At 35.2% G+C, this 27,738-nt stretch overlaps 2 protein-coding genes and 2 long non-coding RNA genes across 8 annotated transcripts; 1 reads left to right on the top strand and 3 right to left on the bottom strand.

Annotated features, from left to right (window-relative positions):
• Positions 1–2,777: 2,777 nt before the first annotated feature.
• On the bottom strand, positions 2,778–11,932 carry LOC104898515 (uncharacterized). 5 transcript variants are annotated; one of them, XR_007274404.2, is made up of 7 exons: positions 11,763–11,932; positions 11,247–11,349; positions 10,094–10,206; positions 7,586–7,791; positions 3,933–4,207; positions 3,695–3,825; positions 2,778–3,096 (listed from the first exon to the last, which is right to left on the bottom strand). It is a non-coding gene; the product is annotated as an uncharacterized LOC104898515 (long non-coding RNA). The 5 variants fall into 5 exon arrangements; XR_008969414.1 differs by lacking the exon at positions 7,586–7,791; XR_007274409.2 differs by lacking the exon at positions 10,094–10,206 and having other exon boundaries at positions 11,763–11,927.
• Positions 11,933–13,110: 1,178 nt separating this feature from the next.
• LOC130591585 (uncharacterized) lies at positions 13,111–16,207 on the bottom strand. The gene is made up of 3 exons (XR_008969413.1): positions 15,697–16,207; positions 14,542–14,654; positions 13,111–13,319 (listed from the first exon to the last, which is right to left on the bottom strand). It is a non-coding gene; the product is annotated as an uncharacterized LOC130591585 (long non-coding RNA).
• Positions 16,208–19,696: 3,489 nt separating this feature from the next.
• Positions 19,697–20,464, bottom strand: LOC104893350 (uncharacterized). Its single transcript, XM_010679446.1, has one exon. The coding sequence runs from the start codon at positions 20,462–20,464 to the stop codon at positions 19,697–19,699; it is 768 nt and encodes a 255-aa protein (XP_010677748.1).
• A 2,568-nt stretch (positions 20,465–23,032) lies between these two features.
• On the top strand, positions 23,033–24,892 carry LOC104893349 (uncharacterized). The gene is made up of 3 exons (XM_057394666.1): positions 23,033–23,620; positions 23,727–23,846; positions 24,152–24,892. The coding sequence occupies exons 1-3, from the start codon at positions 23,033–23,035 to the stop codon at positions 24,890–24,892; spliced, it is 1,449 nt and encodes a 482-aa protein (XP_057250649.1).
• Positions 24,893–27,738: the final 2,846 nt, after the last annotated feature.

Below are 27,738 nucleotides of genomic sequence, written 5' to 3'. Positions count from 1 at the left end.
TTAGAAGGAACTAGTTGTTGCTCCGCGCGCCTACGCGCACGGCGCCCCAAAATAGTGTAATTGTGATATTTGTAGTCCGTTAGCCTTAAGTGGTGAAATATCTATTTAGCACGTATTCCAAATAGACGCTGAGTACATACGTTGTATTAGTTGTATCAATCAAACCAATGAAGTCCGGTGTGCAAACACTATTTATTTACTCGTTAATTTCATTTGAAAAGAGAATACATAATTAAGTTTATTTGAAGTGCAATTCCAATAGCTAAGGTAACAACTTTAATTCAGAAATTGTTGTTAACTTATATGTTTCTCGCGTGCCTTTGAAGTGTTTTTAAAATGGAGCTATAATCTATTCCTGTAGATAGTAGGCTCCCCACTACAACAACCTATTTCTTGAAATTGATGCAATTGTTGTGATTTGGATCAAGTACCTTGTATTCATTAGTTCACAAAAGATGTTGGTAAAGGCCTAGAAAGAGGATGCAAATAGGTTGTATTTCGTTTTTAATCAATGCACGTTTTATCGATGTAAAAAAAAAAGAAGAAAAAAAAATAAGTCTTTCCACAATGATCTAGTGAATGTAGCAACATAATTTTGTTCAAGTTTCCTAATTATAGCTAGCTAGTTAAAATAATATGAGTTCATAGTTTAGGAATAATTTTAGTTGCAAAAAAGATACATATATAGCAAAAAAGTTCCATGAAATATTATAGAGGCTCAGGCATCGTTTCTAAGACATAAGAAGAGTTCCAAATACCCTGCCTAAGGTTCTTAGTTTGTTATCATTGGCTCATCTCACAACAACTATTGGGGAGTAATTTAACTGCACACAATCTGATTTCAATCCACAAAAATAGAAATGTGAGAACCATGTGCCAACTTAGTTGTCTAAAATCAAGTTTTGAATAAAGAAGATGCCGTGATGCACCATCTCTTAGAAAACTCACACACTTGATTTTTCAGAAATTCAAAATAAGGTTAGTTGTCTAGAATGAACAAGGAGTCAAGAACTTAAGTCAAAAAACTTTTCTTGATATATCCAAGATTTTCAATACTATAGAAGAGATCAATGCCTTGTAACTTGTAAGTGAAATATGAGGGTAACTTTAGAGGATAACTAACTTGCAAGTGATATGAGGGTAACTTCAAAGAGATCTTTGAAAGGATGTTTATATAATTGAACCTTTTTTAGAGCTTTTATTTCAAATTTATCTTAAATTTTTCACATGCAATGCTACACTTTTTGCACAAGATATGGACACCACGTCCTCCTCAAGTTCCTTGCTATTTCAGCTTATCTTCATCAAAAACTTGTTTGATATATTCCATGTTATTTGAGGAAAGGGGAAGGACAAAGGAGGGCTAAGTGGCATGGTGAGGCATGAAAGCCTCGTGTGGCACTCGAGGATCTCAAAGAAGGGAAATGACACAATGTATCTAAATCCAAATGCATACATATGGAGGGTGAGAACGTAAAACCAGGTTTTTTAGAGACGGAAAGAAATATAATCGTAGTTGCTTTTGTCGTCCTCTTCCCCTCTAATAAGGTGGCAATGACACAATATAAGGCGAGTAATAAGGAGTGGAGGACTTATGATCCAAAAAAGGGAGCGAATATTAATTTAAAATGGCTTACAAATTCACGTACTGATGTACCCGCCACATCCATCTAGCCATGGATATTTTATTTCTCAAATTCAAGCATCCGACTATTGATTAGATAATAAAATAATCAACTCGCTAGCCAGAAGGTGCATACTATCTAACAACATTATGTATATTTTATTTCTCAAATTCAAGCATCCAACTATTGATTAGATAAATAAAATAAGCAACTCGCTATTAGTTAGGCAGAAGGTGCATTACCTAACCGTTCATCATACATGAAGGTTTTCAGAGCATAATATATTTTTTTAGGAGTATATAAGGCTATAACTCTATATAATACCTTAAGTCTTTGCTTTATTAAATAGACATTTTTGCAAGTTATACCTGACTTAGCCTTTCAACAGGTTTTTTGCTTGATATATTCACTTCACTTGCTCAAATGACAACATGCTTAACGATTTGCTGCAAATTACAACAATCCAAGACTGGCCAATATGTGAAGAATCAGTCCTCTTATCTGATTATATCACCAACCGAAAAGTGTATCAAATTGCTAGATAGTTCAAAAGATCTAATTAAGCAAAACAATGAATAGTTCTATAATATTGTGAGCACATAAGATAAAGAAAGCCGCTATACGTACAAGTGCTCAGAGCCTCAAACTAAGCAAAATCACCACCTGGTCACTAAAGCTTCCGCCTAAAACTGAATTGTGAGCACATAAGATAAGAAAGCCACTACACATACAAGTGCTTAGAGTCTCAAACTAAGCAAAATCAGCACCTGATTACTAAAGCTTCCGCCTCGAACTGAATCATCAAAAGAGTCTACCTTCAAATGTTAAACAAAATTGGACATTTTTATAATTTTCCAAGGCATTTTTAAACTCACCACATTTTTAAGCATGACATAACAATTGGATACGAATATAGAGACCGAAAATATGCAAGAAAAATCCTAAGCAGTAGCATAATATTTTTTTTACATGTCGGATAGGGACAATCTTTGGCAGGCCTAATTGGTCAGTAAAGGTTGACATTAGGATATGCGATGCCCAGGGAAAAAGGGGGAAAGTACATCAACTTATTTTCAATCATAATGCTACATATGATGGTGATTGCTAAATTAATCATAGCTTAGAAATCTATCATCGAAATAGACAAAGAAATAAAAAAACATATAGCGGACCTTTAGGTCTGCATAATATCCTCAGCATAGATTTCCTTTCATCACCAGGCTTAAACTCGATACGCTGATAATCGTCTTTCATAGTAAAGTAAAACACCTTACATTCACATACAGTGGCAGTAAGAATAAGATTGGAATAAAAAAAAACTTCAAAATACAAGTGCAAATATTAGAACGTTCAAATTCCACTTTTCCACGATAATCTCTGAGCTCAATTGAAGTGACGATGCGTCAAGCAGCTTTAAGTTAGCCAGGAACATTGTTGGTGCAAAAAAAGAGGCGAAAAGAAAAGGGAAGACCTGTGTAATGCACCTATGTTAGCACATAGTATATGCACAAAACTATCTCCATAAAATCCATGGTTTTGATCACTTTCATGTACTAAAGTAAACAAGCAACCTAGACGGAGGACACAAGTCAATAAGTAAAAATAAACATAGTAATGTGCTGAATAAGGAAATAAGCTGTGGTTTAGAATTGAATGAATAAATAGTTATCACATTTCTTTTACAAGGAATTTTTCATAATGTTTTCTCAAGACTGCAAAAAATTCTGAATCTATTAAGCACTAATGCAGAATAGAAGAAAGATAGAAATCACAAAGCAGACCTCTTGTATACAAATAACATTCAAGAAAAATCCTAAAATCAATCCAATTTAAGGCCAGGCATCAATGAATCACGAAATAGGAATCTTAAAATACCAAATTTTAAAATCACAAGACCCTAAAAGGCTAAGAAGTCAACTTTGGAACAGAATAGCTTTCGTATTAACCCACTGTAATAAAAGCTTAATTATTACAATCACAATATGATAGACAATACTCCTTCAAAAAAAAAAAATTAGATAATACATCAAAATAACTCAAAAGAATCTCAATTTCACACATGAATTTACCTGAAATTCTACCTCTCGAGGGCTTGGAGGAGGGACAGAACCACAAACTGGAGAGTTACCTCAGAGAGAGAAATCCACAAGAATTTCATCGCTGGAGACCTAAATCACCAATACGGTACCAAAGCTATCACCTACAAAATTTTCACCAAATGTAAAACAACCACTACTGATATATTAAATGAACATTGATTAAAGTAGATAATCAAGAGATACATTCAAGGAGAGATGGATAACTTACCCTGAATTGAAATTGTTTTGCTGCAACCGTATATTTCTAGAGCGCTGCACTAATGAGGAGGATTATAGAGAAAGTGGAAGGGGGTGGTTAAGTTTATGAGTTAGGTTATGTTCAAACTATTAGATTACGCCATTTGTTTGCGCCTTTTTTTCATCACTTTGTGCAACAAAGAAATTTCTTATGAAGCTTCCTGATGGAGTAGCCTTCTATTTCCGGTGCTCTGAAAAATCAATGCTACTTGGAAATGACTTGCTTTTGAAGGTATATTGGATTACCTGCGTTTGGTTTTTGTTATAAAGAATTTGTACAAACCTATAATTTGAGCAAACGTTGAAAGTAGAGACACTCATACATATTTAATTTCCATGTAATGTTAGCCCATGAAAAGGCTAGTTCCTACAATAGTTTATTAGGTACTTGGGTTATGACTTATGATGTTATATGTATGGGTAAGAGAGCAATTGTGCAGTCAAAAGAACAAAGAACAAGGTTATCACATGGGATGAATTTTAGTTTTATGTGCCAAAGGCCAACTCAGAAAGTACATGCTCCATCTGTCTCTCTCTCCACCCTCACTTTCCTCTTCTCTGTGCAACACATGGACATCACCGGTGGACAATAGCCCTGCCTGAGCACATCAGTTCTTGCAAGCATATACACACTGGACTCGCACAATTCACTATGCTTTTGAGCTCCATATAGTTGTATAGCAACGCCTTTCAGATGATTTCAATTTAAACCCTAAATCTGAATATATACCCAACATTTTTTGAACCAACATGTCCAATTAGATTGGTCTTAGGGAACAAAGCAAGCAAAATATGGACTGTGTTTGCCACACATTTTAAGACGAAAAGATTTGGTTCTAGTTTGTGTATCCATCCAAACAACAATGTTTCAGACATATAATCACAAACTTCAGGTTCCTAGAAGTTACCAAACCAAGGTATCTATGTTTGGCTCACCAAGCAGCAATAAACTTCCCAAGTAGAGCAGCACATTACGACATCATTTCTTTTTCAGCGTCAAAATGCATAACCTGTGATAAAGAGAAATGAATAGATGCACGATGAAAAAGAAGAATCAATCATAGATTTGCACATGTAACATATATTGCAATAAGCATAAAAAAGATATTCTCCCTCACTTTGTAGTTTACTAACAGAGTTGAAGCTTAAAAGACCTCTCATCTAGTAAGATAAGAGGTACTACTTTTTTTGTGGCCATCACTAAGTCTGGTATGATCCTGTGCATAGTGTGCAATGTGTACTGAGACACTAACAGCTCCTTAGTGATGCAATCAACTAATGGACACAAAGCTTTGGCTATGAGATATCAAGCACATCCTAAATATATTTACAAGGGCAAGGGCTAAATTATAAAAGAAATACCAGTCCAATAGTTGACAGAGAACCCACTAAAAATCCTTCGCTAAACAATTACCATATTTAAAGTAGTTATAAGGAAAAATAAGAAAGTAGAGTTACATGATTTCAATCCAAAATTTTAAACAAATAATAAAATCGATTTGTTAATTTCAATCCCTGCATGAGAAAAAGGAGATTTAGCGAGAGAAACCTAACCTCTTGCTTAGAGAAAGGATCTTGCAACACATAATTTGTGCGACATGTTGGAGGGTTTAATAAATCAGCAGAGGAGTGAGGACAGCAAGCAAAGAGGAGCGCAAAAGCATAATGAAAAAAAATTTAAAATATGCTATACCTGAAGAAAAATTGGAAACAAACGATGATGATTTGAATTAAATGTAAGTAAGGTAACAAAATAAAGAACCAATTTAATTTCACAACACGTATCGAAAGAAAAGAAAGCAAAAAAAATAAAAATACCTGACATCAATGGACACATTTCAGATCTAAAAAGCTAACAAAATTAGGCAAAAAAAGGAAGTTAATTACAGCTAGAAATAGAAAGAACACCAGATTTTGAAAAAAAAAGGAGCAAAAACTGGAAGAATTTACTGAATCATAACAACAAAAATCAATTTCCGATTAAAGGGAGTCAATTTTTTCTTTTTCCCTGGAGGTTAATCACCTCATTGACATTAAAGTCGAGTTGGAAATACAACAGTTGTAAATTATGAGTTTCTCATTAAAGTCTCACTAAAGCACACAAGCATAGTGTAATATCTGAAAAAGCAACTTCAAATTCAGGTAATAGAAGTGATGCTGCACAAGAGATGAGAGGACCAAGCACCATAAACACCATTACTGACGATAGTAGCAAATATATTTCACATAAACAAATTGGACAAGCATAGGACTTATTCGAGGCTACACATCCCTATAACAACTCGACTCTTCTTTCCCTCCGCAAAAGGCGCTACAACTATATAACAAAACTACACACTATAATGGTACAAACTACAATGGCATAAGCAGAAGTGTCGATATCAATAAACCAGAATGGCATATGCAGAGCTGCAGATATGTATCGACCTTTCAAATAACTTCGCGACTAAGAAGTTAAATCAACCTCGTAATTAATTTGTAGACACAACAAAAGATTCTAGCTAGAGGGGATATGATATATGCTGAGGAGAATATAGCAGACTCCGTGTTCGTTTAGGTACCTTCTAGGTTGACAATCATCACTTAATACATGCTTAGCCCTTTTCTGGTATTGCTTGTAATAGTTGTATGTATATTTTCTATTTTAGCCAGTAGTCAGAAGTACTCAATCTCAGTGCTAAAAAGACAGATACATAAGTTATGTTACCCAAGAAACAAATCTAAAAAGAAAAATTATCAGGAGAACTTTAATAGCCTCTTTATAACCATCACATCTCCATTTTCAAAACAAACCCTAGCTAGAAACATGGAAAGAAAATAAATATCTCATATACATTCTGAGCTATAGCAGTGTCTAAGACTATGAACATTACGATCAAGAGCCTATATTATTATATAAACATGATCTTGAGAACTTTGACAACCTCTTTACCTCTTCTCTATTTTCAACATGTTATATGTTACTCATCTTATAACGATGCAGGAAATTTTCAAGAACTCATGAGTATAAACCCAGCCAAGCAATAAGATAGGTAAAACAGAGTAAAACAGATCAAAGACAAAAGGGAAAATATAAACATGATCTTGAAAACTTTGACAACCTCTTTACCTCTTCTCTATTTTCAACTTGTTATATATTACTGATCTTATAACGTTGCAGGAAATTTTCAAGAACTCAGGAATATAAACCCAACCAAGCAGTAAGATAGGTAAAGAAGAGTAAAACAGAATAAAGACAAAAGGGAAAATATAAACATGATCTCGAGAACTTTGACAACCTCTTTACCTCTTCTCTATTTTCAACTTGTTATATGTTACTGATCTTATAACGATGCAGGAAATTTTCAAGAACTATGAATATAAAACCAGCCAAGCAATAAGATAGGTAAAGAAGAGTAAAACAAATCAAAGACAAAAGGGAAAATATAAACATGATCTTGAGAACTTTGACAACCTCTTTACCTCTTCTCTATTTTCAACATGTTATATGTTACTGATCTTATAAGGATGCAGGAAATTTTCAAGAACTCATGAATATAAACCCAGCCAAGCAATAACATAGGTAAAGAAGAGTAAAACAGATTAAAGACAAAGGGGAAAAAAAATATTATATAAGAACTTTACCATTTGTGACGGGAAATCAACTAAGCTTATCCTATATTCCTATCACCTTCCCATCATTACCACTAAGCCACCTGAAGCTTTGAGCCAACAACCCTGCACCACCGACCGACAAAGCTAGCTCTCTAAGCTAAGCCATCCCTATTCTCCAGGCACTACTGTAGGACCTCGATCGATCATGATGAGAATCGAATGCTAATACCGACTGCCTGAGATCAACCAAGTGCATATATTGCAGGTTTAGTTGCATGTTTGTGGTTGACATATTAATTCATAATGTTACAATCTCCAATGTACTAAGAACTACCAAGCTAAGAAACTAAAACAGAAAGGAAGAGAGAGAATGAAACTAACCCTAGAGTGTTCCTCTCCTTGAAGAGGCATCAAGAACCAATAGAAACATATAGTGAATCAAAAGGTCAACCCAAAAAGAAAACAGAACGACTAAAGGATTTAGATTATAAATTAAATTAGCCACTGCTTGACAAAGGATTTCAAGCATCCAAGGAAAATCCGGCAATAAAACTGTTCTTTAACACAAAATCTGGAATATATATTTTAAATCTCAACATATTTTATATTCATGAGTTCAGTTGCTAACCTAATCGGAAAATCTAATATATATTTTAACTACTCAATATAATTTTTAAATCTCAACATATTTTATAGGCGCAAAAGCTAGAATCTAAGAAAGTAAAGAAAGCATGCTTCAGTTGCTGACCTAATCGGAAAATCTAATCCTAGCCCATCTTCTAGAACCCTGTCACAAAATTACTACTGCAAAAGAAAAAATAAATTGTGAATATTCATTTTTAGTGACTCAGCCTCCATACTCTATACTACAACAAGAATAGGTGAAAGCTCACGAAGTTTCAAAATGCTCATCCACAGCAGTGCTACCTAAAGCACGGTACATCAACATTCTCGTGGAGTGTCACGACATGTAAGACACGTCTTGCTGTTTTATTTTCGATTTTATTATTTCCTTACTATCCCTTAAAAACATTTTAACAACACACAATTATACAATCATGATTTTCTAATTTTCAAGTCATGATAGAAACTTGATACCAATATATGTGTAATCGAGGGATTCCTACAAAGATAATCAAATATAAAACAAATAGAAATGATGACGTGATCAAAACAACCTTATCACGAGCTTAGCACTAACCTCAATCTCTCGTGTGTTTCATGCAGAGGTTACACTTTTCCTTGCTGCAGCCGCAGCAAGCTTCGTGTCCTCATTGTCAACAAATATAAGATATCCAATCCAGAACAATCAATTAACTACAAATAACCAGAACTCATATAAATCATTGGAGAACACCAGACCAATTGAAATCTAAGCCCTCAAAATTCGATCGCCAACTGCAGAGGAAGTCAAATGCGTGGTGGAACGGAGTCTAGATTATACTTACTATCTCCTAAATACATAAAGTAACAATACCTCTATAAAATAAGGTATTCAATCACAAATATAAGGTATCCAATCCAGAACAATCAATTAACTGCAAATAACCAGAACTCATATAAATCATTAGAGAACACCAGGCAAATTGAAATCTAAGCCCTCAAAATTCGATTGCCAACTGCAGAGGAAGTCAAGTGGTGGAACGAAGTCTAGAAAAGAAGCTAAATAAGAGGAAGCAATTGATGAAGATCCACAGAAGAGATGGCTAACAAATGAGAGAGAGAAAATGAGAGAATTACATATCATGAACAGCTTTGGAAAAGAGAAGGAATGCTAAGTGCAAGAAAAAGGCAAAAGCAAAACTGAAAGAAAGGAAGAAAAAGACAGAAAGAAGAGCAAAAGTGCAAAACATACCCAAAATAAGGAAAAACAACACTTTGGCAGGAAGAATAAGAGGTCCAAACAATCGTAACAATATTTTCTTACTTCTTTTTACCTTTTAACTTTGCAATGAAAAGCTTACAAGTGCCATCCATCTCTGAGAGTGTCCCAACTCACTAAGTCTCCCGCTAACTAAGATTTAAAAAGGTGGATTGGCACATGAAAGTGGTGTACTTGTAGACTATTCGACAAGATCATGTAGCAATTACATTCTCATATCCATTCTAATACCACAACTTATATAACATTGATCCAGGCCTTCAACTACCCATTTAATGCTAACAGAAGGTATAGTTGTATTTGATTAAGTAATTATGCTAGGAAGCAGATAAAAGTAAACAGAAAAGATAGACTGAGTAGATTATTGATCTTATTATTATCTAGGGTCCAATTTCTATCTAATACAAGTAAACAAAATTCCAACATAATGTATCCCTAAACGTCGCTCTAATTACTTGCGAACACCAAAGTATGCCATTTTAAACACTAAAGGCTATTGTTAGCTCAATCTCAGATGTAGATAGATTTCCACTTCTTTCTTGATCCCCAACTTACCGTGTTGTAAATAAGTAATCAAGAGAATTCACAGAAGCATCAAGCATGCTATGGACGGAAAAGAAAAGTTGCACTCATTTAGAAATCAACAATAAACCTACCTCCAAAAGCTAGAGAACTTTGTAGTTTGTACACCCACCCAAAAATGATCCACCACCTCTCTAAGCAAATAAGAAGGTAGCTTTTAAGTGTTCAAGTGCCTTCTTTAATCCACCTATTCAGAGAGTAAATCAGCTAATAGGACAAATAGACCAACTATGATTGGCAAAGTAAATGAAAAGTAACAACGAAATAATAGAAGTTCAAAAATTAAGATAAAGAAGAAAAGAACATTAAAGAGGAAAGAGAAATTGTTGGTGTGTGGAGGGAATCAGATGCAAAGACAGAGAAAGAACAATGCTCCACCATATTCATTATGTAAACTCTCATATACCATCATCAATAATTGCAGAAAACTATGGAAATTAGGCAAAAGCATACCTTAAGGGATCCAAGAGCAATTCCGATCAGAACCAACCATTTCTCCAAGGGATCACATCGGTTATTAATAATTTGATTGTTTCTAGATTTGCAGTCCCCTCGAACACTTTCACAGGCTCAGAATCACCTAAACACAACATGCAGGGATAATTTTCAAAGGAAGGAAATAAAAACCCAAAACTGCAATAATATGAATATTAAATTGAATTGCAGGGATAATACGAAAAACTTGAGTTCATATGAATCACAAAACTATATCACAAAACTTGGGAGCTTGAGTTCATATGAATTACAAAATCGCAAAAGGTTAGTGCTATCACAAAAGGATACGCTCAAGTTCTTGTAATCACAAAACAAAATTGTACGATCAATCATAAGAATTACAAGAACTATATATATGATAAAGCCTACACCTTCAAGCCCGAGAGAGGCTAGAATCAAGCCCATCAAAATCTCTCAAAACCAGAATTTAAAGAAAAAAAGGCAAATCACTTTACATAATCCAGTGTATATATATGTTATTAGTAATAATCCAGGCAAATCACTTTACATAAGGCAGTTCTAGGACTTTAAGTACTCAGTCGAAGTATAATTTAAGTACACACCACTACAGCAGAAGATAATACAGAAAGCTATATTCACCAGATGCAAAAAGCTCAGAACAGAATTTAGTAAGGCAAACTAAACTTCATTTAGGATTAACTATAAGGTCAATTATAATAGTGATAGTGAAATTTACAACAGTAATCTGCATTGTAAAGAAATCCTGCATACCTGTGGTAAGGGAAGTACAGCAAGAACGTCAATCCAGGAGTAGGAAGAGATATCTTTTTGCAATTGCTTTTGCATCTTCGACTAAAACCCCTCTACCAAAGACCTGAGAAGATGGAGCAATAAATCCAGTGCGAAATTGGAGGATAATATGAAGCAAGTAAAAGATATCAGTGGAGGTTCGCAAAACGCTAGCCGTAATCTCCAACTTATGGTCTAAATCCAGGCACTCTTTATTATTATTGATCACGGGGGTGTAAAAAACAAAGGATCTACTGAGACTGCAATAACACAGGATAAAACAAATATCTTATTGCACTTCTGAAGAAAGGGGCCTTGCGGATCTAGAACTTTCTTCTCAGACCATGACTCGTGTAAAGAACCAACCAACGAAAATATCATTTAGAAATGTACTATATGAAAATGCGCTTCTCCTCAATCTAAAACACAAGGTCAAAATATGAAAATGTGTGGCAAGACATGAAGAGTACAACAAAAATATCATTTAGAAATGCTTACATGATATATGTTGCCCTAGATTTGTTCAAGAAATCGGCAAAATGCAGCCCTAGATTTGTTCAAGAATCTGCAAAATTCAGATTTTTCGCAGATCAAACACACCCTAAAAAAAAAATCAAGACCCGAGCCCACGAACCCCAACCATGAAATCGTAAAAAAAAATCGCTAAAGACTTCAAAAGGTAAAAATATAAAAATCAAAAACCCTAGCTTAAACATAGAACTTCAACATCAACAACAGAAAATCGAGCAAATTAAACGCAAATTAAACACAAAACAGAAATCCCAAATTACTTGAAATTTAGAGGGAAAAAAATGCAAAATTCGAGAAACTCGAGTAAATTAAACCTAATTCAAAAAAAAAGCAAACAACATTTGATGCTTTACCCAAATTGATATAAAGCAAGGAATTAATCTAGTATAGATGACAACGCAGAAAGAAATTAGAATATCAAATCCCACCACACTCATTTTTATACCTAATTGTGAGTACAATTGTATCAAATGAGGGGATTCAGTTAAATTTCACAAAATTTAAAAACAGCAGTGGATCTAAAGCTTATAAATTTTTGATATCTAACTCAAATTTGTGTGAAGAAGACATGTGATCAATCTTAAAGCTTGTATGAAGAAATAATCGTAAACATACCTTCGACTTTTGGGAAATTCGAGTTCCATTCTCGTCGACATAGTTCGATTCTCAAAAACATTTTCCTCAATATTCCTGACATCGAGATAAGGCAATTTGATGACAAAGTGTAGGGAAAACATCAATGGGGATCTGAAGCTTTAGAAACACTTAAATTTCATAAAATTCAACACATAAAACTGAAAAAATGAAGAGAAAGAAAACAAAAAGAATTTTAAAACTTAGTGGGCTGATCTTGCTGCAATATCATATTAAACAAGAACCAACAAAAGCAAAAAATAAATTCATCTTACAAAATTGCCAAAAAAGCTAATCTTACCCCAATCTGTGAAATCATGAGAATACGTATGGTTTCCTCAAAGCCCAATTACATTCCAGTCGAAAAATGCTTCTTGGCGATTGTTGATGCCGATGAAATTGAATTGTGGTTTTGAGAGAGATAGAGAAACGATGAGAAAGAGGAGAGAGAAACCTTGTTGTGTGGAGTGAAACCAGATGAAAAGACAGAGAGAGAAGAAAGAGGAGAGGGCAGAAGAAAGGAGAACAATAATCGTGTGGTTGAGAGTGAATGATGATGGATGGCTCAGATCGTTGTTTGCTTATGAACAGTGGATTTCAGCCAAACGTGACTCAGAACACTGTAGAAATGAACAGTGCTCAACTTTTCAAGTCATGATAGAAACTTGATACCAATATATGTGTAATCGAGGGATTCCTACAAAGATAATCAAATATAAAATAAATAGAAATGATGACGTGATCAAAACAACCTTATCACGAGCTTAGCACTAACCTCAATCTCTCGTGTGTTTCATGCAGAGGTTACACTTTTCCATGCTGCAGCCGCAGCAAGCTTCGTGTCCTCATTGTCAACAAATATAAGATATCCAATCCAGAACAATCAATTAACTACAAATAACCAGAACTCATATAAATCATTGGAGAACACCAGACCAATTGAAATCTAAGCCCTCAAAATTCGATCGCCAACTGCAGAGGAAGTCAAATGCGTGGTGGAACGGAGTCTAGATTATACTTACTATCTCCTAAATACATAAAGTAACAATACCTCTATAAAATAAGGTATTCAATCACAAATATAAGGTATCCAATCCAGAACAATCAATTAACTGCAAATAACCAGAACTCATATAAATCATTAGAGAACACCAGGCAAATTGAAATCTAAGCCCTCAAAATTCGATTGCCAACTGCAGAGGAAGTCAAGTGGTGGAACGAAGTCTAGAAAAGAAGCTAAATAAGAGGAAGCAATTGATGAAGATCCACAGAAGAGATGGCTAACAAATGAGAGAGAGAAAATGAGAGAATTACATATCATGAACAGCTTTGGAAAAGAGAAGGGATGCTAAGTGCAAGGAAAAGGCAAAAGCAAAACTGAAAGAAAGGAAGAAAAAGACAGAAAGAAGAGCAAAAGTGCAAAACATACCCAAAATAAGGAAAAACAACACTTTGGCAGGAAGAATAAGAGGTCCAAACAATTGTAACAATATTTTCTTACTTCTTTTTACCTTTTAACTTTGCAATGAAAAGCTTACAAGTGCCATCCATCTCTGAGAGTGTCCCAACTCACTAAGTCTCCCGCTAACTAAGATTTAAAAAGGTGGATTGGCACATGAAAGTGGTGTACTTGTGGACTATTCGACAAGATCATGTAGCAATTACATTCTCATATCCATTCTAATACCACAACTTATATAACATTGATCCAGGCCTTCAACTACCCATTTAATGCTAACAGAAGGTATAGTTGTATTTGATTAAGTAATTATGCTAGGAAGCAGATAAAAGTAAACAGAAAAGATAGACTGAGTAGATTATTGATCTTATTATTATCTAGGGTCCAATTTCTATCTAATACAAGTATAACAAAATTCCAACATAATGTATCCCTAAACGTCGCTCTAATTACTTGCGAACACCAAAGTATGCCATTTTAAACACTAAAGGCTATTGTTAGCTCAATCTCAGATGTAGATAGATTTCCACTTCTTTCTTGATCCCCAACTTACCGTGTTGTAAATAAGTAATCAAGAGAATTCACATAAGCATCAAGCATGCTATGGACGGAAAAGAAAAGTTGCACTCATTTAGAAATCAACAATAAACATACCTCCAAAAGCTAGAGAACTTTGTAGTTTGTACACCCACCCAAAAATGATCCACCACCTCTCTAAGCAAATAAGAAGGTAGCTTTTAAGTGTTCAAGTGCCTTCTTTAATCCACCTATTCAGAGAGTAAATCAGCTAATAGGACAAATAGACCAACTATGATTGGCAAAGTAAATGAAAAGTAACAACGAAATAATAGAAGTTCAAAAATTAAGATAAAGAAGAAAAGATTATTAAAGAGGAAAGAGAAATTGTTGGTGTGTGGAGGGAATCAGATGCAAAGACAGAGAAAGAACAATGCTCCACCATATTCATTATGTAAACTCTCATATACCATCATCAATAATTGCAGTTAACTATGGAAATTAGGCAAAAGCATACCTTAAGGGATCCAAGAGCAATTCCGATCAGAACCAACCATTTCTCCAAGGGATCACATCGGTTATTAATAATTTGATTGTTTTCTAGATTTGCAGTCCCCTCGAACACTTTCACAGGCTCAGAATCACCTAAACACAACATGGAGGGATAATTTTCAAAGGAAGGAAATAAAAACCCAAAACTGCAATAATATGAATATTAAATTGAATTGCAGGGATAATACGAAAAACTTGAGTTCATATAAATCACAAAACTATATCACAAAACTTGGGAGCTTGAGTTCATATGAATTACAAAATCGCAAAAGGTTAGTGCTATCACAAAAGGATACGCTCAAGTTTTTGTAATCACAAAACAAAATTGTACGATCAATCATAAGAATTACAAGAACTATATATATGATAAAGCCTACACCTTCAAGCCCGAGAGAGGCTAGAATCAAGCCCATCAAAATCTCTCAAAACCAGAATTTAAAGAAAAAAAAGGCAAATCACTTTACATAATCCAGTGTATATATATGTTATTAGTAATAATCCAGGCAAATCACTTTACATAAGGCAGTTCTAGGACTTTAAGTACTCAGTCGAAGTATAATTTAAGTACACACCACTACAGCAGAAGATAATACAAAAAGCTATATTCACCAGATGCAAAAAGCTCAGAACAGAATTTAGTAAGGCAAACTAAACTTCATTTAGGATTAACTATAAGGTCAATTATAATAGTGATAGTGAAATTTACAACAGTAATCTGCATTGTAAAGAAATCCTGCATACCTGTGGTAAGGGAAGTACAGCAAGAACGTCAATCCAGGAGTAGGAAGAGATATCTTTTTGCAATTGCTTTTGCATCTTCGACTAAAACCCCTCTACCAAAGACCTGAGAAGATGGAGCAATAAATCCAGTGCGAAATTGGAGGATAATATGAAGCAAGTAAAAGATATCAGTGGAGGTTCGCAAAACGCTAGCCGTAATCTCCAACTTATGGTCTAAATCCAGGCACTCTTTATTATTATTGATCACGGGGGTGTAAAAAAACAAAGGATCTACTGAGACTGCAATAACACAGGATAAAACAAATATCTTATTGCACTTCTGAAGAAAGGGGCCTTGCGGATCTAGAACTTTCTTCTCAGACCATGACTCGTGTAAAGAACCAACCAACGAAAATATCATTTAGAAATGTACTATATGAAAATGCGCTTCTCCTCAATCTAAAACACAAGGTCAAAATATGAAAATGTGTGGCAAGACATGAAGAGTACAACAAAAATATCATTTAGAAATGCTTACATGATATATGTTGCCCTAGATTTGTTCAAGAAATCGGCAAAATGCAGCCCTAGATTTGTTCAAGAATCTGCAAAATTCAGATTTTTTCGCAGATCAAACACACCCTAAAAAAAAAATCAAGACCCGAGCCCACGAACCCCAACCATGAAATCGTAAAAAAAATCGATAAAGACTTCAAAAGGTAAAAATATAAAAATCAAAAACCCTAGCTTAAACATAGAACTTCAACATCAACAACAGAAAATCGAGCAAATTAAACGCAAATTAAACACAAAACAGAAATCCCAAATTACTCGAAATTTAGAGGGAAAAAAATGCAAAATTCGAGAAACTCGAGTAAATTAAACCTAATTCAAAAAAAAGCAAACAACATTTGATGCTTTACCCAAATTGATATAAAGCAAGGAATTAATCTAGCATAGATGACAACGCAGAAAGAAATTAGAATATCAAATCCCACCACACTCATTTTTTACCTAATTGTGAGTACAATTGTATCAAATGAGGGGATTCAGTTAAATTTCACAAAATTTAAAAACAGCAGTGGATCTAAAGCTTATAAATTTTTGATATCTAACTCAAATTTGTGTGAAGAAGACATGTGATCAATCTTAAAGCTTGTATGAAGAAATAATCGTAAACATACCTTCGACTTTTGGGAAATTCGAGTTCCATTCTCGTCGACAGAGTTCGATTCTCAAAAACATTTTCCTCAATATTCCTGACATCGAGATAAGGCAATTTGATGACAAAGTGTAGGGAAAACATCAGTGGGGATCTGAAGCTTTAGAAACACTTAAATTTCATAAAATTCAACACATAAAACTGAAAAAATGAAGAGAAAGAAAACAAAAAGAATTTTAAAACTTAGTGGGCTGATCTTGCTGCAATATCATATTAAACAAGAACCAACAAAAGCAAAAAAATAAATTCATCTTACAAAATTGCCAAGAAAAAGCTAATCTTACCCCAATCTGTGAAATCATGAGAATACGTATGGTTTCCTCAAAGCCCAATTACATTCCAGTCGAAAAATGCTTCTTGGCGATTGTTGATGCCGATGAAATTGAATTGTGGTTTTGAGAGAGATAGAGAAACGATGAGAAAGAGGAGAGAAAAACCTTGTTGTGTGGAGTGAAACCAGATGAAAAGACAGAGAGAGAAGAAAGAGGAGAGGCAGAAGAAAGGAGAACAATAATCGTGTGGTTGAGAGTGAATGATGATGGATGGCTCAGATCGTTGTTTGCTTATGAACAGTGGATTTCAGCCAAACGTGACTCAGAACACTGTAGAAATGAACAGTGCTCAACTTCCAACTTTTTAAGGGTCTAAGAAACTAGTTATTAGGCCCGGGCTACGCCCTGGGCAAGGAAAATTTTCATTTATTAATATTATAATTTACGATGATAACACTAAATATTATTTGGTCTAGTGGTTAAGACTTTAGTGTATATTCTTGAGGTTCGGGATCAAACCTTACACTATGCAATTTCTAGTTTTTTTTATTGTTGTGGATTACATGGAGTAAACCCCCTTAGGGAGAGCGCCACGTGGCACCGTTTCTGGCTTAAGCATGCCTTTTAATATATTAGTATAGATACCCATGCATAAAGGAACACCAAGGGGAAGTAACACATGTCATAATATACCCAATAAATCTGGAAGGAAATCCCAAATTCTCTAACATTTCCTTCAGCAAAATCCCATTCAATTATGTCATATGCTTTCCTCGTGTCAATTTTAAGCATACACCCAGGACTAGTCTTAGCTCTGCCATAAAATCTCACAAGGTCCTAACAAATCATTATGTTATGCATAATGTATCTACTATGCACAAATGCTCCTTGATTCTCCATGATAATATCAGATAAAACATCTCTCAATCTATTGCATAGCACTTTTGTAATGCATTAATAGATGACATTGCAACAAGTTATGGGTCTGTAATCCCCCACATTATTAGGGTATAACACTTTAGGAATGAGGGTTATAGTGGTGGAGTTTACCTCATTGAGGAATCTATCATGACTAAAAAAATCCACCACAGCTGCCACCACATCACCTCCCACAATGTGCCAACAATCCTTACAGAATTGACTCCCAAATCCATCAGGCCCTAGAGCCTTATCTTCAGGAATGGACCATAGAGCATTCTTCACCTCCTCCCAATTCACTGGCCTCAGAAGGTGTTCACAATGATGGGCAGTAATCAGTGGACCTCTACCTACAATGCTCCTTCTAACACTTCTTCTGTCATTCTTGCTTGTCCCTTACAGTTGCCGGCAGTATTCAAGGAAGGACTGAGTCACTTGATTTGGTTGATCAACCCGAACACTAGCACCATTATGAATGCCAAACACATTATTCTGCACTTCCTTTTCTTGATGCTTCGATGAAAAAGCTTTGAATTACTATCCCCATCCTTTAGCCATGCACATTTAGCTTTCTGTTTAAGGAATTCCATGTATGTCTCATGAGCAATTTTGTGATGTCTAGCAGCATTACTCCCCTGTCTCCTTAAATCAAGATTCTCAGGATGCTGATGAAGTTGTTCTTGACACCTTTTCAGCACTTGTGATGCTTGAATCTCCTTAGCTTGCAAATTAGAGTATCCTTCTTTGTTCGGTTGCCTCAACACAACTTTCAACCTTTTCATCTTCTCCACCAACTTAAACATAGGATTGCCATTGATAATGTCATTCCAACTTCTAGCCACTGTTGCATCAAAATTTGCAACAGATTTCCACATTGGAAAATACGTGAAAGGTTTTTTCCCTATATGAGGAGCAGGATGAGAGATTAGGATCATAGGGATATGATCAAAATCCCCCTCATGAAGGAATTTTGTTTCAGTGTGAGGGTACATCTCCCCCACTCAAAATTACACATGACTCTGTCAATTTTTGAAAAAATTCAATCACCCTCACCTTGTTTAGTGTTCCAGGTATAAAAGCTAGCATATTGTTACTTTCATATCTTCCATATTACACTGATCAACATACTCCTTAAACTCCCTGAATTCACTACTTTAGGGGACCCCAATCTGTCTTCAATGTGAAGGACACAGTTGAAGTCTCCCATCACACCCAAGCAACGGTATCCTCCTTCAAATGTTTTAAATCACACCCTAATTATTTCCTACTACCAGCATCATTAAAGACATACAGAAACGTTCCATAAAACTCCCCACCATTTCTAGGCTTGATGAGACAATGAATAAGCTGACTGGTGCATTATTTAATTATACACACTTGGAAAAAATTAGGATTCTAGGCTAACACAATCCTCCCTCCTTTATGACAATGGGAATTAGACTTGAAACACCAACCAGGACAAACATTAAGATAAAGGTTTTCCATATTACTGACCTTTACCCTTGTCTCCAAGAGACTGACCAGTACAGCTGAATAGTTATGAATGAAATTCTTAACTACTCTTTGCTTAGCTAGACTGTTCAAGCCTCTTACATTCCAGCATAACACCTTACTCATCAGGAACTGGAGGGTTCTCACCCCTTACAGCCTTTGAATCAACAATTTCACACACAATGTTTCCAATTGTAACTTCCTCCTCTGCTAGTATCTGAAATATATTGCTAGTACTCACTTCAGCAGCTCTTTGTGGGGACTTTTTTGTTGAATTATGCACCAATCGAAATCCATCTCTATCCACCTGAGGCTCTTGCTGCTGCCTACTTGGACCAGGCACATTAGGAACATTTTGTTTTTTCTGTCTCCAGGTTTGCCTACTTTTGACCTTTCTACAGTTTTCTACAACATGCCCAAATGACTTGCAAACTTCACAATTTTCAGGTTTCCAATCATAAATCAAATCCAATTGAACCACTTCATTTCTCTCATTCAGGAAAGAAATTTGATGAGGAAACACCTTACTAAAACTGGCCTCCACCAAATTTCTAGCAAAAGTCAGCCTCTCCCTTTTTTGTGTTGTTTGATCAGTCTTTATTGGCTTCCAAATTTGACCAGCAATCTTAAAAAGGCTTCGTTCACCCCAGTCTTTGATGTCTAATTTGTGCAATTGAATCCACAGTGGAACAATATCCAACACCTCCTTAGAGAGATCCATATCTGGTGACCAGACCTTGATCATCAAAGGTTTTTTATCAAAAAATTGCGATCCACCCATCAAAACCTTGTCTCTGTTCTCAATGGATGTGAATCTCACAAGGACCATTTCACTGAGAATTATAGAGGTTTTGGAATTGACTTTAGCTCGAGTTTTCCTAGCCATGGCAGGTCACTACACATGTTAATTTGCACCGAGAGAAAAGCTTAGAGAGAGAAAATTCCCGTTCTAATTCATGATTCATGATTCATGATATCATTCTTTAGCAAATAGAAAAATAGAATAATCTAGCACATATGGATTGATAATCTTATATTATTATAATCTTTAGTAATTGTGTTGGTTTAGTAACTTACATCTTTAGTAATTAGTCAAAAAAATATTAATTTATTATAATTTATGATTTATAATTTTGATTATCTTTATTGGAATTATTTTAGTATTATTTAAGTACAACTACCATTTATTAATTGGCATAGTATAACTATTATTCTTATTATTAAATTAAAGCTGTGAATTGAGTTTCTTAATTTTAATCAGACTCTTTATAGCGTTACTTATTTTACCAATCTATAACTTAATTAACTAATAGTTTGATTATATTTATTTAAGTGAACTTATAGTGTAGCATTACATTGAATTAGCTTACCGACTTGCAATGATAAATTCATTGATTTCGTCAGATAACAACTTGTTTCAATTGAATTAGATGTTTTTAGTTTAAAAATGCATTTCACGTAAAGACAATTAACTTAAATAATCTTATAACTTATAGAAAAAATTGATAAGAATAATCCGACCTTTGGCCGGTCTTCCACCAATGGTACCACCTTCATTTAATCCAGCTATAATCCCACCTTTGACATTAATATTCTCTCAATGGTACCTAAGACCTACAACCTGTTCAATAGGTAAAAAAAAAAAAGGATGCCAGTTACTTTCCCCCCCAAAATCACTTTGTCCTTTCAACTTATCCCCAACCTCTAAACATCTTCTTCTCCAAATAAACGCGAAACCTCCATTGTTGCCCAAGCTTATCTTCACCAAAAATCTCTGCAACTGTTCGTGGAATTCAAAGTGCCCAGAAAACATCAAGGTCCATCATTGAAGTTCGTGGAATTCAAAGTGCCCAGAAAAAATTGAAAGCTCCCTCATCTTAGTTAGGTATGTAAATTTTCAAATCCGCGATTTAAATTTCCAAATTTATGTTAAAGATCGCATCTTTTGATAATGTGTTGCCCTATAATTTGTTAAAAAGTGTTTGAATATGCCCTAATTGCATGTATGTTTCTGTTGATATTATTTTCATTAAAATAGGTTATGGGTTTGAATTTTTTGCATGCGCTTCCTGATATGATATGGAATCAACACTTGGTACACTTAGGTTTTGGCATGGGAGTATGTTTAAGAAAACTAGTAAAGGGACTGTTTATTTAGGAGGAGAAGGTAGAACCTTTCCTGTAGATTCAGATGAATTATGTTGGTTTTGGTTAAAGGAGTTAGCTCAGGAATGTGGGGGTTATAAGAAGATTGATGTTGTGTATTATTTGATACCTGGTACAACTCTTGATAATGGGTTGAGGCAGACTTTTGGTGATAATGAGGTTAGAGATCTAATTGCTCTTGTTTTGAAGCATAGGTGTGTTGATATGTATGTGTTACATGGTGTAGATAATCCTGAAACTTTGCCTAACATTCCACTAGCATTAGAAGGTCCATCAATTGAGAGTGAAAACCCAGTCAAAGAAGATGAAAACCCACCTTCCCACATTGAAAGCCCACTTCCACATTGAAAACCCAACTTCACAAACTAAGATTCATCTTGAACAAACTAATACACCTATTTCCCACACTCAGATGCCTAATACACAAGAATCCAATAGCCTTCTTAAATCAAGTCAAACACCCAAAAAGTCAAGGGACAAGTTACCTGTGAGGAGGGGTCCACCTAGAAGGAGTCCACGTGGAGTTAGTGTTGAATTACTAACTGTTTGACAAAGAGAGGATAGCTTTCCAAAAGATTCTTCCACAACATCACCTTTTAAAGCACAAATACCTCCCCCAGTTGAAACGTTTATCTCAACCCACCCACATCAACCTACACCTACCCCATCCCAACCAACACAACAATCAGAAAACCAAAAGAAACCAAAAAAACCTGTGCAACACACTGAAACAACTGATAACCCTAAATCTGCCCCTTCCCAGTCAACAACAAAATCCACTTTCATTAGAAGCAAAGTTCCAGATGACTATGAGTGGTTAGATCCTAGGAGTGATGAAAATCTCAATTGGGATGAATTCTTTGCTGAGCAAGGGCTTTCAGATTTAGAGGAACATAATGAAGATGGTGAAGATGAGTATGAACCATCAGAGGGTGAGGGTAGTGATGAAGATTTAAATGAAAAAGAATTGGAGAAGTATACAGAGGTTGGATTGGATGAAGAATTAGAAGGTGAATTTGAATTTGAATTTGAAGATGGTGAAAACAGTGATGAGGAGTACACTGAGGCTTTGAACAAAGTTAGGGGAACTAATTCTAAGTTAGAGCAGATAGCTAAACAATTACAGGAAGAGGCTGCAGAGGGGAGGTTAGGGTGCAGTATTGAGGCAGTAAGGAGAAGTGAACATAGGGAGGTTGGTAGTGATGCTGAAGGTACAGATGATGACATCCATACACCACCATAAAGTGGTGATGAAAGAACTAAGGATGAAAGGAGAAGTGCTAGGGGAATGTTGGTTAGTGAAGATGCTGATTTTTCCAAATTCAATTGGAAAGTAGGTCAAAGATTTCCTAGTAGGGCTGCATTTAGGAAAGCTGTTTCAAAGTATGGTATACTTCAAGGCAGAAATTTAAAGTATATTTCAAGTAACAAAAATAGGCTAGAAAGACTTGGAGTTGTTTGTGTAGAGGGATGTCCATTTAAGCTATATGCTTCTTGGGATACTAGGAGAGCAACATACTTGGTGAAAATGGTTAAGAGTGAGCATAGTTGTAATAGGACAATGGAGAGGAATCACCAACTAAAGTCAAGTTGGTTGGCACAACAGTTTATAGAGGTATTCAAGAGTAGACCACATTGGCCTGCTAAAGAAATTGTAGAAACTGTTAGGAGAGCATATAGGATTGTGATTAAAAGGGATGTTGCATACAAGGTTAAGTACCTTGCACATAAGCTTCTTCATGGCTCTATGCAAGAGCATTATATGAAGATTGGGAGGTATTTAGAAGCTGTAAAAGCTTCTAGTCCAGGAACTCATTTGGAGTTGTACACTGATCCAAGTGTGAAGAAACAACCTCCTGTTTTTCAGAGGTTATATGTGTGTTATGAGGGTCTACAAAGGGGATGGAAGGAAGGATGTAGGAAGATATTTTGTGTTGATGCTTGTTTTTTAAAGACGTTTCTTGGGGGGCAATTGATGTCAGCTGGGAAGGGATGGAAATGATCAGATGTATCCAATAGCTTGGGCTATTGTGGAAGGTGAAAACAACCTTAGCTGGAGTGGTTCTTCAGACAGTTGCAAAGGAGTTTGGCACTTGGAGATGGTGATGGCCTACAATTGTGAGTGATGAGCATCAGGTATGAACTAATTTCTGTTTTTTATTTACTGTCACAGTAGATAAGTAGGTTATTATATTACATATGTTTTGATTTATCATTAAACTAAGTAACTAAGTAGTCAAGCATCAACATCTAATCAATAATGAATGATGGAACTGATTTATGTTTTATATTTTTTTGGCATGTTTATCTATCAGTCTATCATAAATGGTGTTGCATTAGTGTTCCCCAAAGCTGAACATAGACATTGTGCTAGGCACATTTTTGCTCTGTGGCATAAGAGTTATAGGGGGATGAGATGAAACTATTGTTTTGGAGTATAGTAAAGGCATACAATGAGGCAGATTATAATGATGCATTAGATAATCTAGCCAAAGTGAGTGATGAGGCTGCACATAGTTTCAAAGCATACAATCCCAAACTGTTTTGTAGGGCATTTATGAGCACTAGCACTAAAGCTGACATAGTTACTAGCAATCTAGCAGAAACTTTCAATGGTTGGATCATAAATGCTAGGACAAAACATGTCATCTATATGCTAGAGGATATTAGGGCATCTTTGATGCAAAGATTGGTTAAAAAAAAGCAAGAAATGGAGAAGTCTGCTTCCCTCATTTGCCCTAGAATCAAAACAAAGCTTGAAAAAGAAAAAATCAAGGCTGCTTTTTGTGATGTGCTACCATCTACTGAAACTCTATTCCAAGTGAATCACCAACTGGACAGTTTGATAGTTGATTTAGAGGCAAGAACATGCACATGTAGGAGATGGGATTTGTGTGGTTACCCTTGTTGTCATGCTGTTGCTGCCATTTTTTTCTGTCATAAAGAAGCAGAGGAGTTTGTCCATGAATGCTACAAAAGAGAGGTGTATCTCAAGGCATATGCAGGTTCCATTCCACCATGTGAGGGTGAGAGACATTGGCCAAAGGTTTCACTTCCACTAGACCCCCAATTAAAATTGGACCTGGTAGGCCTAGGAAAAACAGAATTAAGGACCCTTTTGAAGATCCTAAATACTCTGGGAAGATGAGTAGGCGTGGTATTGAGATGACATGTACCATATGTAAAACTAAGGGCCATAATAAGGAGGTGTCCAAATAGAGATTCTGCTGTGAGTGTGGGAGTAAGTCAGAGCAAGAGACCAAGGGGAAGGCCTGGGCTGATTGTCAACAACAACAAGCAACCACAGAACAAGCAACACACAACAAGCCAGCCACTTCACAACATCTGCACAACCCACAACACTTGGAAGGGGTGGCAGAATGATCAGAGGAGGTAGAGGATCAAGGGGTGGCAGAGGTAGAGCTGGTGGTGGTAGAGGTGCAAGTTGCTGGTGGGAGGGGTGAAGCTGCTGGTGGGAGGGGTGAAGCTGCCAATGGTGCTGCTGCTGCAACGGGTCGAGGTCGAGGAAGAGGAAGAGGAAGGAACAATGTCAGTTTTTATACTTGTTGTTATGGTTTGGTTTTAATTTTTTAACGAACATTGATTTACGATTGTTTTGTTTCTTAACATATTCCAACTGGATTTGGTGTCTTGATAATGAATGATGGATCAACCATCACCAATGTAATTGTTCTTAGAAATAATTTTGCCTCCTAATGATCATTATGTAAAAGTTCGGTTTACTAACTTATCAATATATTGGCTTTCAGGAACCCGGGACACGAGGTCCGAGAATTATTTCAAGTCAAGCATCAACATCGACTACTTCCGTGGCAAATCAGAATTTCTCCATGCAACAATGATTTTTATAGTACTTCGTGTAGGATCTCACTGAACAATTTGGTCGTTTTTTTATAAGATTATGGTTTGTGTTATTGTTGAACATTGGATCGATGTTTTGTAATAGATTATGGTTATTATTCGTGTTGAACAATATTGAACACAATACAATGGTGTTTGTTTTGAATTATGTGTATGAAATTTTCAACTTCAAACATCAAACATCAAACATTTTTGCGTTGCATTTCTCAAATGTTGTTGACATTTATCCTTCAAATGTTGCTACTAGCAATGTTATTTAGTGCATCAAACCCGAACACGTTCATTCATTAATACTTCCAAATAATACAATTCATGATAAAGCATAAAGTACATTTTAAGCCCTAACATAGCACCTACATCAATTCACTTCAACATGTAGATAATAATGCCAAATAAAATCCAAGACATAACCATAGCCATTTGAAAAGCTTTCTCCCTATTATTATTATCTAACATCGGTTGAACACGTAATAGACGAATGTTGGATGATAATCTTTTGTTTTCCACTTCAAGCTCATGTTTTTCCTTCTTCATTCTGATTAGTTTATCTTCCAAAAACTTCTTCTCAACTTCAAGCTCAATAATGGTACTGTCTTTGTCCAAAATTTTGAATTGCAAATCCCTTATCTCACTGAAAATCTCCTCCTCCTCAACCACATCACAAACCCACTTGAAAAAATGGCAATCTTTCTCCCCCTAAATAAAACAGAAAAAAATTGAATGTTAAACTAACAATAATCAGGAAATTTAATTTTTTTGTAACTAACATTAATCAGGAAATTTAAGCTGAATGTGTAACACTACTTACATTCCATTTCGAGCACTGATAAAATTTCCTCCGAAAATTTGGACCTTCCTTCTTACAAGTAAGTACAACAGCGCTTCCTCCATGATTACACAAGATTGGTTTTTTGCGTGAAGAATGAGAGGATGAACCACTCAATGAACCTCCTGCCATGGCTATAAGAACAGAGGAAGAAGAGATTTGAAGAAAAAAATAAAAAGGAAAAAAGCGTGAGAAGCAGAGTGTGAGGAAGAGAGAGGATGAAGGAGGAAGATGGTGAAAGAGATAAGTGGCAGTTAATAAGGAGGGACAAGATAAAAAAATTAAAGCCAAAATAAATAAACATAACGGCTACATACTTACCTGCTGCAACAAGTTACCTTCAGGTAACGTACCATTGAGAGAATATTAATGTCAAAGGTGGGATTATAGCTGGATTAAATGAAGGTGGTACCATTGGTGGAAGATCGGCCAAAGGTCGGATTATTCTTATCAATTTTTCCTAACTTATATTGATACATTCATTAATCTTAACTAATAACAATTTTTTACAATTCAATTACTTCATCCGTTTCATAATACTCGCTACACTTTCCATTGTGGGAAGTTTCACATTACTTGCTACACTTTCTTTTTGGACAATAAACTCTCTCTATCTCTCTCCTCTCACATGAGTCCCTTTTTTCTTTACTCTCTACCTCTTTCTTCTCCAAAAATTGTCTGGGAGTCCGTAAATTGAGAAGCGTAGCGAGTAATATGAAACGAAGGAAGTAGATGATTTGAGTTTCATAGTAAATTTAACTTATTAAACAATCAACTTAAATAATCTTATATTAAGATTCAATGTCTTATCAATTTATCAATATGTTAATTAATTATTTATGAGCTTGGTAACAATTAATAATTCAAAAAGTTAGTGAGTTATTATAAGTCTATGGAAGTAATTAACTAAGTGTTAGGTTATCATATGATTGTTAAAAAGTTACTATCTAGTAAGTATTTGTTAACCTATTTACTTAATTACTTGTTAACAGTTAACTTATTGACCTTCCTTTTTAATAAGATAGGGTTAGTTTTTATAGGGGAGAATGATTTGGGGTAGTTTTTCAACCTTTGGATTAGATCTAACGGCTTAGGTTATATCTAAGGATAGAGTGAATGGTGGGTAGTTGGATTCTATTGTTATTGCATCAACGGTCAAGATTAAGGGTTTAGATTAAATTAACGTTTTAGATTCAATATATGAACCCCCGTTATAATCACTTAGGCCTCATATGAATCGTCGTTGTAAACATACGACTGCCATTTGTTATAATATTACAACATAT

This window comes from Beta vulgaris, chromosome 5 (genome assembly GCF_026745355.1).
Source record: "Beta vulgaris subsp. vulgaris cultivar EL10 chromosome 5, EL10.2, whole genome shotgun sequence".
Classification (NCBI taxonomy): Eukaryota; Viridiplantae; Streptophyta; class Magnoliopsida; order Caryophyllales; family Amaranthaceae; genus Beta; species Beta vulgaris.
Note: the sequence above shows the minus strand (reverse complement) of the source record. Positions and strands in the feature narration are given on the sequence as shown.